Source organism: Pelmatolapia mariae, linkage group LG23, assembly GCF_036321145.2.
Source record: "Pelmatolapia mariae isolate MD_Pm_ZW linkage group LG23, Pm_UMD_F_2, whole genome shotgun sequence".
Taxonomy (NCBI): domain Eukaryota; kingdom Metazoa; phylum Chordata; class Actinopteri; order Cichliformes; family Cichlidae; genus Pelmatolapia; species Pelmatolapia mariae.
The window spans coordinates 19,894,038-19,911,319 of NC_086246.1; the positions used below are offsets into that span (position 1 = coordinate 19,894,038).

The window sequence follows — 17,282 nt, forward strand, 5'->3', positions numbered from 1 at the left end:
ATGGAGTTAGTTCCTGTGCTTGAACATGAAGAAAAAATCTTGTATCTCTTCAGATCCACTACCTGATGATTTTGGGGGCCAACTGGGCCTATCTGAAGAGTGCCGCCTCCACGCACGATTACCAGGACATCAAGACCAAGGATGACCAGGATCTGGAGGCTGAGGCACGCTCCAAGGAGGGCCAGAACTCGTCCTCCTACTCATAAGGACAAGAGAGCCCAACACCACCGTCCGTCTTCTCTCCACACCACAACCCTCCATCCCCTTGCAACAACTAACACCCACCCTTTCCCTCCGTTAAAACAAACCACCTCGGTCATGTTTGATAGTCCCAAAACCTCCTGATTCTCCATCCTCTTCCCTTCCGCAGTGTTCATTAAGGGTTGTGGGCACGTCCTCACACCTGAGGGGAAGAGAATAGAAAGTCAGGAGAAGTGGCAGGCCCAGATGGAGGCGGATGCTTTCAGAATGGGAGAGCTCGCCCGCGGGGTCGAGCTCAGGTACAGTACATCAGTTCAGAAGCGTCTCTTCCCTCGTGCTTTTGGGCGGCGACTCGTGAACGTGGCCCGGCTGTGATGGCCTCGCGCCCTGAGCCAACACAGCCTCTCGACACACAGCTCCTAACAGCCTAAAAAAGATAAACATTGTTCACTGCCTGCATTGACCATAAAAAAGCCAGGCAGTGATCAACTTCCTCTGTTTTTTTGGTGTTTTATATGCATATATATATGAATATGAATATATTGTGCGAATGTGTACGAATGTTGTTGTTTTTTTTAATACTCTCTGAAAAGTATGCCAGATACTATTATGATCTTTTTTCTTCTTTATGTTTTTGCGCTCATAGGTTTTTCTCCTTTACTTTTCTTTCCATCTTTAACTTCTTTTGCTAATGCTCGTTGTTGCACTATTAAATAAAGAAAAAAAAGGGACAATGAAAATCCCTTAAAAAACATGAACCACTCCAATCCCTTCTCTCATAGAAATACCTAGAATTATGTCAAATCATGTGGTATCTCAAGGATTATTATGCATTTACATGATAAGAGTTTATTTACTCATCAAGGCACTCACAGTTTATTTAAGACCGGAGAGGTAGCAACCTTTGAAGCAAGGAAAAGCTTCGAGGAATACGCTCATTTGCTTTCAGGTCAAGGATTAGAGGAAATGATTAAAAGTTGTCTGTATGATTTGTAAAAAGCTTCATCATAGCGCTACGGTTAGCATAAAGACTGGAAACACAAAGACTGGTATTGTGTCTGATTTAAGATGTTTCACTTCAGTGTAGTACACAATGTACATAATCATGTAGTGTATGAATTTTGATTTGTTTCAGCAAGTCATGCACCTACAGAAATAACAGTTGCAGCGTTGGATCGATTGTTGCGCTAGCTAATGTATTTTGTGAACATTCCTTTTTGTTGAGACGCTGACCAAATATTAACCTAATTCACTCTACAATGAAGATGATTAAGTAATATAAAATGCAAAAATCAATCCAAAAATAAACACAAAAACACTAATGCAAGCAGCTGAAGAAAGATATCTGCTGCTGTTAGCTAGCTAGCTAACTAGCATTGGTAGGGCCTGCTGGCTGAAACATTGTTTGTAAGGCCCTCCTTTTCCAGTTCATAGCTAAAAATTGCTTGATGGGTCCTCCGTTACCACTTTTGGGCTAATAATTAATTGAAGGGCCTTCTTTTTCCAGTTCTTGGCTAATGTTTGCTGGTTCCTCTTTTTCTGTTATTTTTCCGCTACAAGATGGTGGCCATTATTAAAAGTGAGAAGTTCAGCCTTACACACTTCCTGTAGCCATAATTTTTGGTATTAATGCATTTATGCATTCAAAACAGCAAGTGCAAGTAAAGAAGTACATCATTTTAGTACTTTCTTACGCATTTTAGTGCTTAATGTTTATTTACTGACAAAGGTGGTATGGATCTACTCATCTAGCTCTTGGCAAGAAAACATATTAGCATACTTCTGAATATGAAACTGCTCTTTTGAAGACCAAAATGGGGTTTTGCTACACTCACCACCAGCCGCAGCAGAAATCAAAGATAAATCTGTCCGGGTCTTAAAAAACAAACACACACCTCAGGTATTAAACCAAGTCTGATTTTCCACCAGTTGTGTTCTTTTCCTAAAACATCACCATTTAAACTCTTCTCCAGACTGCAGTACTGTGTGAATTATACAGTAAAACCTTCTTCTTTCACTTCCTTCTTTTGAGAAAGTTCACCTGTAAATAGCTGAATGACCCTAAAAACATGAAATAGCTCCGTTCCCAAACCAATGAGAACACAATCAGTGATTTGCCATGCAATTTTTTTTCCACAAATATATGTAAATGTACCCTTTGAGATATGTGTTTAGCACTCAGATACTAGTTCTGCATTTGATATAATAATTGTAATGTAACATCTTAAATGATATGTCGTGAGAGGGATAAAGTGCAGTCATATGATATGATATGATGGATTGAGGTGCTTGTGACGTATACATTTTAAAATGTGACAAAAAAATATATAGTGGAAATTGATTTTTAATGTTTTATCAGTTTTAGGCAGCTGAGTTCTTCTTGTGAATTAGTACTAATTATTTTATGGAACATGTCTGTGCTTATTTTTTCGACGGCCGACCAAGTGAGTGACTCGAGACATGAGGGGGAGTCACTCTTTTCTTCATTTCTCCTATTTTATTTCCTTTTTTTATACGTCATGCCTCTCAAATGAGCCACAGAGACTGTTTTTGGATGTTTACACTGAATAAAACAAGTCAGGAATTTTCAGACATTAATTTTATAACCAGATATTGTTTAATAATCATGAACTATATTCTATATCAGTCATTACTGGTTAGTTCACCCTCAAAAAACACTGAAGAAAACAATTTTTTGAACTTTGATGAGATGAAGCATGTCAGTATCGTCCATGTGTGCAGCTGTCTATTCTGTATAAAAAAGGACTATATTGCCATGTGTGTTATGTTTGATAAATATACGTGCTTTGCCGCCAGGTCGATGTAAAGGCAAACTTCAATTTCCTATAAGACGATGCGTGTCAGGGTGTTGTTGTTTCCTTGTTATTTGCATGAAGGAGACATGACTGTGTCTTTGCAGTTTTTCAGGTGATGTGTAGTCAATTGTAATGACAACTATGGTAGGCGGTGTTTGCCCCCTTCCTTCCTCCCCTTCCACCCACTCTTTTCTAAAGAAAACTCCATTGTACTTTGATGGCATTGTAGTCCCTGTAGGTGTTTCATTATGGTTTTATTTTTTAAGTTGGAAATAGTTCTATGACTCCTATATAGTGATGATTTTTGTAACCTTCTCTAGTAAAACCGATATTTTTTATTATCGTGACACCGTTGCCTCCCGCCTCTTCCTTGTGATTTTTATGGACACTTATTTAAAAAATTAAAGTGAAGGTATAGATAAGAGACTTATCTTAAGGCTCCAACTGGTGATTTGAATCAAAAATGTGTAAAAAAACAAAAAAAAACAAAAAAACAGCAGAATAGCACTTGGAGTGCATTTTTGTACAGTAATGGGAACAAAATGCAAGACTTCAGCTTAAATATCAAACATTTCTCTAAATAAAATGCAGTGTTGAAGGAAAAAGGGCACACATGAGCATATTCTCTTAACGTCGTTACGCTACTTTGTTGTTTTTAAAAAGTGATCTGGATTCATTTGGGATTTAATCATTTTTACTGATCATTTAAACTTTCCAAGTTCATCCTGGTATTTTTTGTGTTATCGTGATGGCAAACAAATGGCATTGAACACTTAATACTTCCTCTTCGGATCATGCCTTGGCATAGAAATTAATCTTCTGTTCACTGACTAAGCAGTTATCTATGGAAGCTTGTTCCAATGGATAAATAATCAGATCATCTCAAAATTTTAAGTCAGTAACCTGAAATTTTGACTTGGCTGCATGGTAAATAAATACATTTTATCTAATTATTTATTTTTCAAGTGGCATGAAGAAGCTTCAATAGTGATCTATCTAAACATTTTAGCTCTAATTAAAACAATCATTTGCATAGTAGCCTTTTTGATCTAAAATAGTAGATAAACACAAGCGTTAATAATTACATTAATTAAGACTGTGCCAAATAGCATTAGTAACACCTGTTTGTCTATTATTCTAGCTAGCAAATGCATACATCAAATTAAAACGTTAGATTAGCTGAATCTTTGAAGTCATTTCCAGAGTATAAAAATCCTACATGATTCATGAGCTTGGCAGCTTCGCCAGCAGGACAAAAAGAACAAGTCATTTCTGAAATCACAGGTAATTCCAGCTGAGATAATTGTATGCTGCTGCCACCTTCTGTGTCACGGGAAGAGAAAAGTAGATGTTTCTTTCTCAGAATGCCAAAGGAAATTAGCAGATATGATCATTTTTGTTCAGGCAAGCATGTGATTCTAAATATTTGAGCTGTGAAAGTACTGAACACCTACGGTTCCAGACTATAAAGAAACTGAAAGACGCCACACAAACTCAGTCTGCCCACACAGGTGTTTTCACTCATGTTCTACTAAAATTGCTGCAGCTGTTATGGAAGCAAAACATTTTTTATTATTTAATGAATATTATTTAGAGTCCAAGAAGAGCTCTCCTAACATTCAGCCTAATTTCTAACACATCTGAGGTCTAATGCTAACATACAGGACCTCCTCCTCTTCAATATCAAAAGAATAGTGTGACGCTGGAACGATCTCACCATTTTCTGACACAGGGGAACCACCTTGTGGATTACAATGGTACTGCAACACAAGTGAACCGTACAGATAACAGGTGTTTCTCCAGTTTTGGGTTCTGTTTTATTATCAGTTTAAAAAACACAAACTCCTTTAACCATAATTACAGTAATTTAAGCATTACAATAGCTGATGAATAAATACTAATAAACACAAAACATTAACTCCAGCTAGCAACATTTTGAAAATCTCTGGTTTGGCATTATTATGCTGCCAAAATAGAAAATAATATCATTTAGTTTACATCCATTTATGTGTTTATATAGATGGAAAAGAAGGTGTGTCGTGTGTTTCTAAGGCAAAAACATTACTAGCTTTAAATTTAGGTTGTTTTCTGAGAGGTATGCATCTGACTTGCAGGTCTGTTTAAGGATAATTAGTATTAAACTGCTGTAAAAGCCATTTTGTAGCTTAAGTTTTACTCCTTCATATTGAGCGCAGTATCTCCTTCGGTGTGCAAAAACAATCGTAAAGGACTTTCTGTGGCTTCCAGACGCAGCTCCATCAGTGACATGAAAACCATCAGCGAGTCTGAAACACCAACTGTGGTGGAAATCCTGTGTTTAGTGGTTTAGAGGTGACATAATTTCGCTTGTTTTCTTTCTTTTTTTTAATAAATTGAAAACCCATTTGAGTTATTCACAATTTATAAATCGAAACATCCAAATGAGAAATGTTAATGATTCAATTTGTTTCTGTGAGGGACTAAATGTAAGCGAGATCATAACGTGTAAAAATCATGAATAACTGCACAAAACTGCTGATTTGCATCAAGACTCTAGCCGAGGACGTCACAGGCTGTGTTGTAGAGGAGCTGCTGAGCCACCGCCAGTTCCCATTCTCTGCAGAAAACACACCCCTCGTGTGCCCTCTGCAGGAGTATCACATGATCTCCTGCTCGCTCACTTCTAATCACACACTGAAGGCTGAGCTCAGCAGCAGCTGTTCTGAGCCTGACTCTTCCTCTGCAAGTCCACCGTGTTGGTGTCAGTGTTGATGAGGTGACCATCTCTGTCATCTGTCGCCTGAATGCGACGCACTGCCTCCTCAAAGGCCAACACTACATTCGTAGCATCCTTGGCGCTCGTCTCAAAGTACGGGTGTCCGCCGTTTTCGCGACACCACTTTCGAGCGTCCTCCCCGGACACCTGACGCTCAGGAATATCCAGTTTGTTTCCCAGCACCACAAAGGGGAAGCTGTCGGGGTCCTTTATGTCAGCATAGTAAGTAAACTCCTTCTTCCAGTTTGCCAGGTTTTGGAAACTCTGTCCGTCGTCCAGGCTGAAGGTGAGCAGGCAGCAGTCGGAGCCGCGGTAGAACGGCGTGCGGAGGCTGCGGAAACGCTCCTGACCCGCCGTGTCCCAGATCTGCAGGGTGACGCGGCGCCCGTCCACCTCCAGCTCTTTGTTCAGGAACTCCACGCCTATGGTGTGGAAAAGGTGCGAGTCGAACTTGTTGGTGACGTATCGGTTCATGAGTGACGATTTGCCCACGCCACCGTCACCCAGAAGGATCACCTTTAAGAGAGCGGATTTGGACATCATGAAGCCTGGTGCTTTGGACTGACTACTCTGAGCAGGGAGACCGCATGGGACGGCTGAACGATGAAGGAAGCAGTTTGACCTGGAGAGGAAAAAAAGTCACGATCAACTCAAAGAATAGTTTTAAATATGGAAATGTTCAAACAAAAGAAAATAAAAACAGATTTCTTTATTTTACTTAAGTTCCAAATGTTCATGGTAACATGATGAATAAAGGTGGTCATACCAAATATTCACCCTCAAGCTGGTTGGAATTGCACATGTTCTGTTTTTGCCTCATCTACTGTAATCGCATGTATGTTTTCATGAATTCAGTAAAACGCTGCCCCATTTTCCTAGAGAAAATTTCACAGCACTGCACAATGATACAAAAATGAGACAAACAGACTAATTAGTTCGGCTCTGCACTGGAGTATTAGTACTCTACCAGTATATATGTGCAAATGTGGGGTACACAATGTAGCTCCAACAGCAGGCGGAGGCAAAATACCTTAATTTAAGGTCATAGTTACAAAAGTATGTTATTGAATGTGCTTCAGAAACATTGTGTTCAAGTAGCCATTCTGCTAAAAAGTAAATAAAGGTAAGAATTATGAGGAAGCACGAGAATGAGGAAGGATGAGGCTACCTGCAGGGTGTGGTTGTTTGCCCCACAACACGCTGCAAGGTTCAAAACACTTCCAGTTAGTGACCTTGTGCTAAACAATACTGCCAATGACATTAGTTGGCATTTTAGGCTGCACAATTTATGTTTAAACAGGAACTATTGAAATTATTTCATATTTTTATTCTTGGATTCTACTAAAGTAGCTTTGCATGATTTCAGCGTTCAGAATAATCCTCATTTATCTGATATAGGGGCTTGGAGCAGCCTCTCAGTTCATCTTCTGTGTCCTCTTGTTCTGACTGGCTGCCCATCATAGATTCGAGTTTTGTGAAATTTAGATGTAAAAGAAGTCATATGTGAAAAATGCTAACAGGCATTGCACTTTTACAGTTTTCTAATCAAGACTAGAGTTCTTTAAATAATCAAGGAAATAAACTTGCAGTTCAATTATTTAAGAACAAAAGGTGAATCTCACACAAAAAAAACTTGGGTTACTGCTGTTGGATTAAACACTATCAATCCCGCAAATAAGAGAATATTGTCGATACATCGATGCACATATGAGCTATCTGGAAACAGCAACTGAACCAAAGGAAAAGGAAAATTTGTCAAATTTGCTTTCTTTGTTTTTTTGTATGAGCATTTTCCACACATTGACACGTTGCTTTACAAATACTTTGAGATCAGATGAACTGTGGGTTGCACGGTCACAACAAAGGAAGGTCCTGGGTTCAAATCCATCATCTGTGGCCTTTCTGTGTGGGTTCTCTCTGAGTACTGTGGCTTCCTCCCACAGTCCGAAGACAATCACGTTAGACTAACTGGTGACTCTAAACTGGCTGTAGGTGTGGATATGATCATGACAGTGGTTAGATCTGTGACAGACTGACAACCTGCCCGGGGCCTACGTATCACAGCCGGAGCAGACTCCTACCACAACCCTGAATCGGATAAGTGGAAGAAAATGGATCGATAAAACTTCTCCAAGTTCATTTGTGGCCTTCAAGTATTATTTGCATGATTTCCAACTTCGACCACGTGAACATCTGATTCAAGTCAGTAGACTAGCTAATCCTATTAAACCACCACAGCCCCCTCATTACTCTATGCAACAAATACACTTGCTACTATACCATGTGTAATATGTTGTGCATGAAATGACCCCTGCTAAACATCACATGGACACCGATCACAGGACTGGTGAGTCATTCACAAGAATGAGTTTTGTGAATGACTTTTCCCCACCGTTACGTCTGCACAGCGATCACTTCAGCATCAGCTGCCTGTAAGACAGACAGAGAGTCGCAGATCGTGAAGTGGCCAAGGGTTTAACCCACTAAGGCTCAGCGGCAAAGAAAAAAAAAAAAAAAAAACAGCCTAATGAGGATTTAAGTGTAAATTTAATCCTGTCCCACACACTGGCATACTTTTCATGCCGCTTCAGGATCATCTCTGAGGCAAACGTGGGCAATCTAGCGGTTTTGTTACACGAACACGATCACCTCATCTATCACAGCCACGGTGAGACTGCACCGCCGCATTACTCACACACAGGTACAAGTCCTTATGTTATACTTTTGATGTCATGCATGCAGTGGGTTTCAGTGGCTGAACCACTCCTTCAGCGTAATACAGTCTCTGCTCAGAATATATTGAAAGGAACGGCCCTCAAAACCTTTTTGCAATGTTACCATTTTGTTTGATTATTCTAAAAGTACACTAATTATCATTTGTAGTTTTCTGCAGGATTTTGATCCTTTGACTGTCAAGAGAACAAATATGGTAGTTCAACCACTGCAGAGACTACAGGAGCAAAGGAGCAAAGAGAAACATTTCAGATTTCAAAAAGCACACATGAGACACATAAAGTGGAAAAAGTGGGTGGTTTTGACTGGTTTAACGCTCAGTTTCACTTCACTACAAAGTCTATTGTGACTTCTGTCTTCTCCACGCAGGGGGGTGAAGTAAAGGAACCAAAACAGCCCACGATAGCGGCTGTTCCACATGTCCATGATGCTGCTTCCAGGTGACGGTGCTTGCTAACGGCTCTAAATAACCATGACTGTGACTTTAAGTTATTGCTCAGACACGTTTCTGAGCATTGTTATATAATATGTCCTACATGTAAAAATCACGTGCTGTCTGCAACAGTTTAGGGGAAGAACAGACTAAACCCACTGCACCATAGGAAAGTTTGAGTTGCAGTCACATGCACCGGCAGTGAAAAATGGGCTGAAGGACCAAAGTGGGGTAAATAATGTCTTTGCAATTAAAACTTTAAGCACAGAGCTGCTCAAAGAACCTGTAACAGTTCTAAAAGCAGCAATGCAGCAGAAAAAAGAAACGGGAAAGAACCCCCCCCACACACACACACACCCACCCACCCACACACACACACACACAGTGACTCACTCAAGAGTCATGTGCTTCATTCAGCAGGATACAATTTGGAGAGAGGGCTGCTATGCGTCTGTGTCTCTGTGTGCATCTTTATTTTTCCCTCCATAAAAATGTGCGTTTCCTCCAAATGTTGCACTTCTGACCCTTCAAAATAAAACAACATTGTATCCTGCATCTTCAAATCAAAGCAGCAGCCATTATGCTCAGTCAGCAGGGTAATCATCAGCCATGAGTCATGGCAGCACAGGTCGTTCAGGTGACACACCTCAGCTGAGGGAGAGCTAATAATTGACAGTATTTCTTATCCAAACAACACGAAGAGCTGAAACAGCTGCAGCCACATGTGATACCAGTTAAGCCCTCTCAGAAAGCTGGCTGTGTGTAGGCTGTAAACTTCGCCGTGAGAGGCACAGGAAGCGTTTGCACTATAAGTTACTACATTACAATGACAGCACAGAGTCAGCATTTTTGGGGTTTCCAGCTGGCAAACACGCACTAGATCCATTTCGGACACACAGGAAACCTCGGGTAACGCTTATGTTTTTCATAGTTTCTTTTTATTATTATTATTATTATTATTGTTATTATTATTATTATTGTTATTATTATTATTATTATTATTGTTATTATTATTTTGAATAATGTTGTCATTTGCACCACTTACGCAAAACACATGCTGACAAAACAGCATTAAAACAGTTAAAGGAAACACCTCGATGAAACATAGCCATAAACTCTAAGTTTGCTTTCAAATTAGGTGTCCATCACTGCAGAATCAGCGCACATGACGTATGACGTATGAAAATGTAATTATTGTTACGCGTATTTAGTCGACGTCAAAATCTGGAGACAAATCCTTTTAAAGAGAAGTCTGAGCTTGTCCGATAATGGAAGCTTCTCCTAAAACTGTTGTTGTCCGATAATGGGCGCGCTGGTAGTTGCACATTCGCGACTTTCCTAATCCAATTAAACCCACAGAAAGTTGGTATTTTCGCGGTTGAAATTGGACTTTTCGCATTTCGGTAACCGTACCTGTCGATGTGCCAATCGGTGCTGGATTCTAGCGGTTAAATTCCTCCCGTTTTCCCCGGTGGGCCGCTGCTGATAGCCGGTGACATGGCGCTGCGGTGTCCCTGCCGCTGCTCTCTGGCCCCGCAGCTGCGGATGACGCTCATATGACCCGGCAGGGGCTGTCACGCCTCTTGTCACCAAGCGCGTTCCTGGATCAAACCGACGCATCCACCGTCTAATGTGGGTTTCTCACTGTGAAGAAATGAAAGTGAAATATACAGTTGGCAATATAACCTGCTGTTCGTGTGTGCAGGTTTGAAATAGACACTGCGATCCTCCACAGTGTTCCAGAATAAGCCAGAAAATGACAGAAAGTATAACAAAGTCAAAGATTTCAGTTTTATTGAATTATATTAATATTTTTATCATATTTTTATCACTCTGTTATCTGTTATTTTTATCTGTCTGTTTGTCCTGCTTTTGTTTTGGGAAATGCACGTTTACTACTTCAGGCCTCTATAAACCATCACTATGACATAGCTTGTATTAAGAGGTTTTAAGCAGATATGAATTGTTTGAAGGGATCATAATCCACACCCTGCTACACTATCCCTCCTGCACTACAACAACAAGTGCAAATATTAAACATTTATGCACCTCTGTAGGTTTATACGTCTGCAGAAGTAAAGAGCTCAGACTAGTGTTTTGCAAATATGTACGAGAAGGAAAGTAGGTACAGCTGTGGTAAGAAGTTTACATACACTCTTCATGGGCATGAGTCCCATGGCCATTCTGGGCTTTTAATCATTTATGGGGCTGTTGAATGATTGTACAACACACGTCTTTGATGACTTTAGAAAACTAAAACTGGGTGCAAAAGTTCAACTTTATTTTGGATTTTCTCTAATCCACACAGGGTCAAAAGTATACATACAGGCTCAAATATATAAACCCACACACTCATATTTGGTAAATGTTGCTTTGCAAGTTGTACTTCAACCAGATGCTTTTCATAGCCATCAACAAGCTTTGTGTATAATTCTGTATATTTTATTAATAATTCTTCCCAGAAGAGTGGAGTTTATTTAAATTGGTTGGTTTCCTTGCACAGTACTGGCTTTTAGTCATAGTCCACACATTTGTAGGACTGAGGTCAGGACTTTGAGAAGACCTAAGATTAATGTTAGCCTGCTCTATCAATTTCAAAGCGAAAATTGATCAACTTGATGTGTGTTTGGGATTATTGTCCTGCTGAAACACCCAACTGTGTCCAAGTTCCAATTTGAGGTTAACTTGAAGAATTTGGAGGTAATCCTCCTTCTTCATTATTGCATCCACCTTGTGCTGTATAGAACATGATGCTGCCACCACCATGCTTGACAGCTAGTGCAGTGTTCTTAGGTTTGAGAGCCTCACCTTAACTCCTCAAAACATACATCATTGGCATTGGGCTTGTCTATGTGAGCAACTGTTAAATTTCATTTGACCTTAAAAGTGTCAACTTTGGACCAGGGGATAGAACTCACTTTACCTTAGACAGTGACACTGGTATTCCAGGATTTTCCAGTTCATTTCAGGCTTAAGCCTTGGTGGTTCCTGGGTTGTTCTGGAATATCCTAACCAATTTCATCCTAACAAATCTGACATTCTGGTTCTTCTTCCAATGGTGACACATCTGTACAATTGTTTGAACTGACAATTATGGAATCTGCAGTTGCTTAGAAATGGCTCCAAGAGACCTTACCAACTTGCGTATCCATCCATTCTCTTCCTTCTAACCAATTCAGGGAACCAGGAGGGCTGAAACCTATCCCAGTTACCATAGGACTAGAGGCAGGGTACACCCTGGACAGGTTGCCGGTCTGTCGCAGGGCTAACACAGAGACAGACAACCATTCACACTCACATTCACACCTACGTGCAATTTAGACTCATCAGTTAACCTAACCCCACTAACTGGACTGTGGGAGGAAGCCGGAGTAACCAGAGAGAATCCAAGCAGACTTGGGGAGAACATGCAAACTCTACACAGAAAAATGTTTGATTCAAACCCAAGACCTTCTTGCTACAAGACAGCAGTCAACTATCTCGCCAACAGCTGCCACTCCAACTTATGTAAATCTACAGGTCTCTTCAGTGAGTTCCTTGAATTTTCCAATTGTCAAATCAAATCAAATCAAATCACTTTTATTGTCACATCACATGTGCAGGTACACTGGTACAGTACATGTGAGTGAAATTCTTGTGTGCGAGCTTCACAAGCAACAGAGTTGTGCAAAATACAATAATGTAAAACAAGCAAAATATAAAAATGGCTAATCTAAAAAGTAATAAATATATGTACAATATGTAAAGATATATACATTACTGAATGTGTATACTAAATATGTTTTTCTACGTGTGTGTGTTTGAGTGTGTATATAGTATGTATATACATGTTTTATACATGTTTTACAAATGAAATAAAGTAAACAATAAAATAAGATATATAAAATATACAGAGGTTGGTATGTGCAAAACAGTGGTATTTATATACAGTATGGAGTGAATAATGTTGAAGTTCCAGTAATGAGGGTGAGGTGTCTATGAAGTGTTCAGCAGTCTGATGGCCTGATGGAAAAAGCTGTCTCTCAGTCTGCTGGTACGGGACCGGATGCTGCAGAACCTCCTTCCTGATGGTAGTAGTCTGAACAGTTTATGGCTGGGGTGACTGGAGTCCTTGATGATCCTCCCCGCTTTCCTCAGGCACCGCTTCCTGTAGATGTCTTGGAGGGAGGGAAGCTCACCTCCAATTATCCGTTCAGCACACCGCACATACTTGTTCTGAGTATTCTGAGTCAGTCCAATGAGTGCTGTCAAACAAATCCTTTTTATGCTGCAAAGATAAACTCCCTGCTGTACCCAATCATAATCCCTAATGAGGAGTTAATAGGCCTTAGCTTTGTTAAGACATTGTAGAACCTACAGCACCACCTATTAAAATATTAAAATGACTGTTCTTTAGAGTAATTAAAAATGGATTCCGTACAATCATTCCAACCTTAAAACAAAACAGCTCAAAGAAATCATTAAAAGCCCAAAACTAGCATCACAGTCATGCCCTTGATGAGCGGATGTAAACTTCTCATCACAGCTGTATGTGGCTGCAGAGCATCAATCTGACAGGCCATGTCACTAAAATGCTCCTTATCTACTAAAAAGATAAGGAGCACATGAGAGGAGATGGAATACAGACAAATGCACCAGTGTTGAGATACCAAACACTTACTGGAAAGATATGTTGTTGTTTTTTTTTCATATTTGGCCATTTTACCTTCGGCCATCCTGGAATGAGTCTGCTGCAAAGATCAGAAAAGCTGCAATGGGCCAGGACGTGACATAAATAATGACGCAGGAAGAACAGCTGAGGATAAAAATAAGTGATTTTCTCTGTAATATCTTCACACACAAAAAAAGACTGCTTCATGTGACATCACAGTGACGTGTATGTGAGTCATTGTGCCACGCTGGCTGGAGCACCATGAGATATCCGCCCATGCGGCTGCTGGGGAGGGCAGATTACTGGCTCACATGCTCAGAGTACTTCGGGGGTCACATGTCTCATCTGCTGGATTCAGTTTGCCACAAATGAATGGGATATTGTAGAGCAGAGGCATGTTTTAAAGGCATTAATGGATCTTTAGATCAGTAATGTAAGAGAGAGCGGCCAGTAAAAGCAGTTAAATGAGCTACTGTAAGTAGAAATAAAATGAAGGGATATTACAGAGAGTGGAGACACAGGAAATGATTCAGCGGGAAGAAGATGACGACAGCTACTTCTTGAAAACCCATGGTTTCAGTCGGAGACTGCAATGACTTGGCATTTCAGCCAGTAAAGATACAGTTTAGGCTTTCAGCTGTGGGTTTTAGTGGTCAATGCATGAAAGACAAAGCACAAATCCTATGGGAAAAAATCTGGTTTAAACCACAAGTATGCACTTCATCCTGCAGGAAAGTTTCCACTCTGCATCCCATGTGACCAATCCTCCTGTTTCAGAGCTGAGTTTATAACACTCAAACCATTTAACTGGTCACAGGAAAGCCTTTATAATACCAAATTATGTACTAGGGGTGAAACTTGGAAAACCAACTCAAACAAGTGCAATTTTACAGTGGGCAGAACAGCTGAAACAACCAATCAACTAAATGGCTGGCGATTCATCTGCAACAATGGCAGTTTAAGTCAATGTATTATGTAAATGTGTAAAGAAAAGCCTTCAAAATGTATTATTTCAAAACTAGCAACACTGAGTATCTGAGCTAGGAATCTAAGAAGGTCATGTTCCAGATTTTTGAACATTTTTAACTCCATAGATGTCGAAAATAAGAAAGTAAATCATTAATGAAAGTTCTACACAGCATGACTGTTGTGCAGAATGGTTAAAAATCTGTTATTTTTATTATCAGTTAACCTGCTCTTAGCTGCTTAGTCATGTATCTCCATGTGGATTCAGAGGCAGACCCAGCTGCTGTGGTACCACTGCTGGCCACACCCGCTGCAGGTCACAAAGGTCATTGCATCCTCGTCTGGGCCGCCCTGCCTCACCCACGCAGGCAAGAACAGAACCCCTCTGGACACCTGCGTCACCCTACAGTCTGACCCCCCGCATCTTTTGCAGCGAATCTTCTCCGTCCGCGTCCCCTCTATCCCTTGAGGAAGCTGCCTCTCACTCACGCCCTGGGAGGAGTATTCCTCCCTCAGCTGCCGCAGCTCTGCGCTGGCCATATCCTCCGCAGACATGCGGGCGAAGGCCTCGGGGGACAGGGAGCCGCTCAGGAGGCCCTGATGCAGGTGGCCGCTTTTGGGATTCCTCAAGTTGGCCACCTTGCTCCTCACACAGGCTTTATATTTGACCTGGTTGTGTTTATGAAGTTCGTGGACGTGCCGCTCGATGTCTCGTGCCAACTCAGCAGCCTTGTGCTGATCGGGGGCAGAGGGGCAGAGGGCAGCAAGGAGGAGCTGCACGCATTTGGTTCTCACGTTATCTGGAGATGAAGCAGAAGTATGAGCTTTGGGTTTAGCCTGCATAGATGACTGTTCTCCTGCAACATTCCCCTCTCCACCATCACATGTTTGGGCAAAAACCGCACCACCCACGGCCTCTTTTGGTAAAGAAACACCGGCAGGGAGCTCAGGATCCTCACTCTCCTCTGTGCACTTCACCCCTTGCCTGTCCTTCGTGTACTGTCTCTTCCACTTGGACAGCAAGCTCTTGACTGTCTTCTTCACGCTGTCATCAGTGCAGGTTTTCAGGAGCCTGTAGAGCACTTTGACGATGTCCGTTGTTTCCAGCTGTTCTGCTGTAACGTGAGACTTCTGGAGGTCACCAAGGAGGGTCATGATGTTCCCATAGCTTCTGTCTGCACTGAATTTCTCTATCTGAAGAGCACAGCGGAGCATCTCCTTTGGATCCATCGTGGCTGCAAAGACACAAAAGCAAAGATGAAACAATGAATGTTTTTTTTCTTAATGTGGTGATGTTTGCCCCTCACTGCAAAATGAAGCACTGCTCTCCAGAAAGCACAGCAGTATGTACCACTTAGCAACACATTAAAATAGACTTTTGCACGTGTTTACCTGAGTTCCTTCATGGTTTGCAGTTTCTTCCTGCTAACAGTGAACCTAGCAAACGTCTACATGGGAGCAGCCATGTTGAACGTGTCTTCACGGGAGAAAAATGCCAGCATTCACCTCTAGATGGAGCTGTAGCCTCACAAAGTCAATGTGTTCATGAGGATAGTGCAGGTAGTTTCCCATCAGTTTCTTAAAATGGAACTATATGTATATATATATATGTATGTATGCGATCTTTTTTCACTAAAAACAGGGATTAATGCAATATTACAAATGAAACCTCTTTGCAATGAAAGTGTCACCCTGAATCCCCGAATCATCCTTTGAGTACACTGTGGCCTGTTTAATCTGAAAGTATCCCAGCAGAGCCTTCCAGCTGTGCTGTCAGTCTGTGATTTATCTAAAATGTACTGTGGGATTAGTGCTTTATGTGAGGATTTAGGTGTGTGCTTTTGGATTTTCCAGGTTACTCCCACGGCCAAACTTCTGTCTATTTTCACGCCTCTTTCCTGTTTTTCCCACAATAACAAATGTGGATGAACCTGCGCTAAACCACACGAGGAGCTGAGGGTGTCGTCCAGACAAAGTGTTCGATTTCAAATGTGTGTTGCATTAATGGCTATTATTATAGCCTTGTGTTCCTTCTTTTCAGCTCCTGAGATCGAGATGAAAGATATTTGGTTCAGCGTGCAGAGACGTGTAATTCTTGCATCCAAGCAGCCAAATGACCTCCAGACAGGAATTCAGTGGAACACATCTCGTGACAAGATGAGGCAAGTCTTTCAGCTGTGCTGCAATTACATGTTGTGATGGAAGAAGATGATTGAGTGTTTAGGATAATTCGTGGTTGTGGAGCTAAGACCAGAAAAGTTCCAGCGGACGTATCAGTTCGCAGGTAGTTGTTAGTATTTCGTGGAAGCCTGGAACATGGTTTGATGTAATCACACCATCGACGGTGACGTGAATGAGAGAAAAATGCAGGCTTAATTGCATGGCTGAAAGGTTGATTATGTATTAATTGGATGTTGTCTGAATGGGAGCATATCTGAATATTGACAAAACAATTCAATAATACCTTTAGGGATTTATGGAGTGTACAGAAATTGCTGAAGTGATGAGGGAGGCTGATTTAGTCTGTGTTTGTTTTTTAGACAGTTTGTCTATTTTGCTGCTTTATTCCCTTTTTCCCAACAGCACGGCACATTCTTCATCATTTTTTGTTTCCAAACATGCAGCACTGACTCACCCGAACACACTCATACTAACTACTAAAATAATATAACGAAAAGGAGTTAGTGCTTTTCATTTCTATGGTGAGCAAAGAAGACCAAATGTAAA

At 41.0% G+C, this 17,282-nt stretch overlaps 3 protein-coding genes across 5 annotated transcripts in view; 1 reads left to right on the forward strand and 2 right to left on the reverse strand.

Annotated features, from left to right (window-relative positions):
• LOC134620098 (neuronal membrane glycoprotein M6-b-like) overlaps window positions 1–3,364 on the forward strand; it is a 50,334-nt gene extending 46,970 nt beyond the window's left edge. For both annotated transcript variants that reach the window (XM_063466030.1, XM_063466029.1), the window contains exon 7: window positions 54–3,364. In XM_063466030.1, the coding sequence (XP_063322100.1) occupies window positions 54–206 (153 nt within the window). In that variant the 3' untranslated portion in view covers window positions 207–3,364. The remainder of the gene's footprint in view (window positions 1–53) is intronic.
• Window positions 3,365–4,601: 1,237 nt separating this feature from the next.
• On the reverse strand, window positions 4,602–10,477 carry LOC134620645 (ras-related protein Rab-9A-like). Its single transcript, XM_063466893.1, has 2 exons — window positions 10,352–10,477; window positions 4,602–6,394 (listed from the first exon to the last, which is right to left on the reverse strand). The coding sequence occupies exon 2, from the start codon at window positions 6,313–6,315 to the stop codon at window positions 5,704–5,706; it is 612 nt and encodes a 203-aa protein (XP_063322963.1). The 5' UTR covers window positions 6,316–6,394; window positions 10,352–10,477; the 3' UTR covers window positions 4,602–5,703.
• Window positions 10,478–10,484: 7 nt separating this feature from the next.
• Window positions 10,485–16,049, reverse strand: LOC134620643 (transcription elongation factor A N-terminal and central domain-containing protein). Of its 2 annotated transcripts, XM_063466892.1 has the most exons (3): window positions 15,948–16,049; window positions 14,782–15,790; window positions 10,485–10,582 (listed from the first exon to the last, which is right to left on the reverse strand). In XM_063466892.1, exon 2 carries the CDS (start codon window positions 15,783–15,785, stop codon window positions 14,820–14,822), a length of 966 nt encoding a protein of 321 aa, XP_063322962.1. In that variant the 5' UTR covers window positions 15,786–15,790; window positions 15,948–16,049; the 3' UTR covers window positions 10,485–10,582; window positions 14,782–14,819. The 2 variants fall into 2 exon arrangements, with proteins under 2 accessions (XP_063322962.1, XP_063322961.1); XM_063466891.1 differs by lacking the exon at window positions 10,485–10,582 and having other exon boundaries at window positions 13,010–15,790.
• Window positions 16,050–17,282: the final 1,233 nt, after the last annotated feature.

Coding starts and splice junctions, on each gene's coding strand:
- LOC134620643 (XM_063466892.1), bottom strand. CDS start 15,785: ATGGATCCAAAGGAGATGCTCCGCTGTGCTCTTCAGATAGAGAAATTC.
- LOC134620645 (XM_063466893.1), bottom strand. CDS start 6,315: ATGATGTCCAAATCCGCTCTCTTAAAGGTGATCCTTCTGGGTGACGGT.